This window comes from Grammomys surdaster, unplaced genomic scaffold, assembly GCF_004785775.1.
Source record: "Grammomys surdaster isolate TR1022 unplaced genomic scaffold, NIH_TR_1.0 166, whole genome shotgun sequence".
Classification (NCBI taxonomy): Eukaryota; Metazoa; Chordata; class Mammalia; order Rodentia; family Muridae; genus Grammomys; species Grammomys surdaster.
This window is the reverse complement of record NW_021604614.1, coordinates 1,737,756-1,740,018: the sequence shown is the minus strand read 5'-3', so window position 1 is coordinate 1,740,018 and position 2,263 is coordinate 1,737,756. Positions and strand designations below refer to the sequence as shown.

Below are 2,263 nucleotides of genomic sequence, written 5' to 3'. Positions count from 1 at the left end.
AGAGCAGACTGAAAGGTTATCTTGGGTACTTGTAGGGACTCTGCCCAGTGCTTGCGCAACCAGAAGCCATGCTGGCTGACAGCAGTGCCATGTTCTGCTCCTTTAGGTCTCCCCATCTTCAGACTTAGCAGGACTGAAGAAGCCCACTACAGCCCAATCCCTAGGCCTAGGGGGTTTGCCTTCTTTAGTAACACGTTAGAGGTACACTGAGGTTGGAGCTTTCCTAGTTCTTGGAAAAGCCTAGATTACAAAAAGTCTGAGCTTTTCAGTGACAGAACACATGTCTACATTTGCCTACCATACGTGAGGCGGCTGTGTTCAACCCTCAGCAACGCATTCGTGCACACACACACACACACGGCCTGCAGCTAGACATAATGGTATACTACTCTTTTATTGTACTCACTCTGTAAACCAGGCTGGCCTGCAACTCACAAATATCTACCTGCTTCTGCCTCCTGAGTGCTTAATCCTACCACTCTTGAGGGACACGGACACACACACACGGACGAACACACACACATACACACACAAACAGGCTGAGCATGCAGCTTGGTGGGCAGAGTGCCTATCTACCAGGTGCACGGCCCAGGGTTCCATACCCAGTACTACATTAATTAGACTCTGATGGTATAAGCCTGTAATTTTAGTATTTAGTACTCAGTAGGTAGTCAGGAGGATCAGAAGTTCAAGGTCATTTTAAGCTACATAGTAAATTCCAGGCCACCCTGGACTACATGAAATTATCTCCAAAACATATTAACAAAGAAACCTAATTTTCCTTTTTCAAGCCCAGCTGAAGTGTCACACTAAGGAACTCAGTTCCTTAGAAGCGTTTAATTTCACAAACCATGAAAAGGTCTTTTGAATGGGAGAGCTTGAGACCTCCCAAACACGAATGTAACCTCCAAGTGCTCCTCCTTCAGTGACCCACTCTGTGGGAACACTCCCATAGTGGGTTTTGTCCTATGCTGTTCTCAGAGAGCCAATGGTCAATGAGCCTTGCTGAGGAGGACCGTCTTCCCCGGTGGATAGAACCCTGAGTCCTTTCATGAATGCCCAGCCCTCTGAATACCTTCAGTTTCCTCCCACTGAAGAGCCACTTCCACAGGGAGCAAACATCCGGTGACACATCTCTCTCTCTCTGTCCACATAGTCCCTGTAATGGCTGTGGAGAGAAAGGCAAGCTTTGTAAGTTTGCAGGAGGTGACATCTGGTGGCTGAATTCTCTGGTTACAGCACTAAAAATTGGATATCAGTCAATGAAGATAACACTGTGGAGATGCCGGAACAGACAAGGTTAAGCTTACTGACTAAGGTCCTAGACACAAGGCCATCATTTGGAAAGACAGCATCTGGGAAGGCAAAAGCCACTGTTAGTGGGCTCAGGGCAAGACCTGCTAAATGACTCTTGTTCTAAATGTTGTCGAACTCATTTTGAGATCTTTTCTCCTAAAAGATGGTCAGATTGCCCCCAAATTCAGTATCCAACCTGAAAGGATACTTTCCATACCAGAAAGGAAGCTCCTGGAAAATACCAAAAGGCCAGCAGCAAAGAGACTGCATCCAAATGAAAATGATGCACACACCTCAGCAATGGTGGTAGAATGCTTGACCTTAAGTTGAGAAATTCACCAAGGCAGGAAAGAATACATGTTAAAAATGGTGGGCATCCTAGAACTTATGGGAAGATGTTTTCAGGTTCTCTACAACAAACACAGCATCTCTAAGCAGAAAAAGTGACATTTTTTATAAAACTTTTATTTTTTATAATTACATTTATTAATATTTTGTGTTTGGAAAAAAGTGTCTGTGAAGTTCAGAGAACAAGTTGTAGAAATCAGTTTTCTCTTATCATATGAGTCCTAAGAATAAAACACTCAAGTCCTAAGACTTGGCAGCACGAGACTACCCAGTGAACTATCTTAGTGACCTCCCAACTTACATTTCTAAAAACGAGTAATGTCTTCCTCGATTGTATGAGTCAGACAGAACCAGTTCATGTGTGGTTCTAGACAGATTCATCAGGAACAAGGGGTCTCAGGTGACTTTAAGAATAGGTAGAGTCAGCCAAGTGGTGGTGGCGCACGCCTTTAATCCCAGCACTTGGGAGGCAGAGGCAGGCGGATTTCTGAGTTCAAGGCCAGCCTGGTCTACAGAGTGAGTTCCAGGACAGAGAAATCCTGTCTCGAAAAACCAAAAAAAAAAAACCAAAAAAAAAAAAACCAAAAAAAAAAAACCAAAAAAAACCAAAAAAAAAAAA

The 2,263-nt window shown here is 43.9% G+C and overlaps 1 protein-coding gene across 3 annotated transcripts in view; it reads right to left on the bottom strand.

Annotated features, from left to right (window-relative positions):
- Positions 1-829: 829 nt before the first annotated feature.
- Fkbp6 (FKBP prolyl isomerase 6) overlaps positions 830-2,263 on the bottom strand; it is an 11,613-nt gene continuing 10,179 nt past the window's right edge. For 2 of the 3 annotated variants that reach the window (XM_028766227.1, XM_028766228.1), the window contains exon 8: positions 830-1,168. In XM_028766227.1, the coding sequence (XP_028622060.1) occupies positions 1,078-1,168 (91 nt within the window). In that variant the 3' untranslated portion in view covers positions 830-1,077. The remainder of the gene's footprint in view (positions 1,169-2,263) is intronic. The other variant, XM_028766229.1, reaches the window with a different exon arrangement.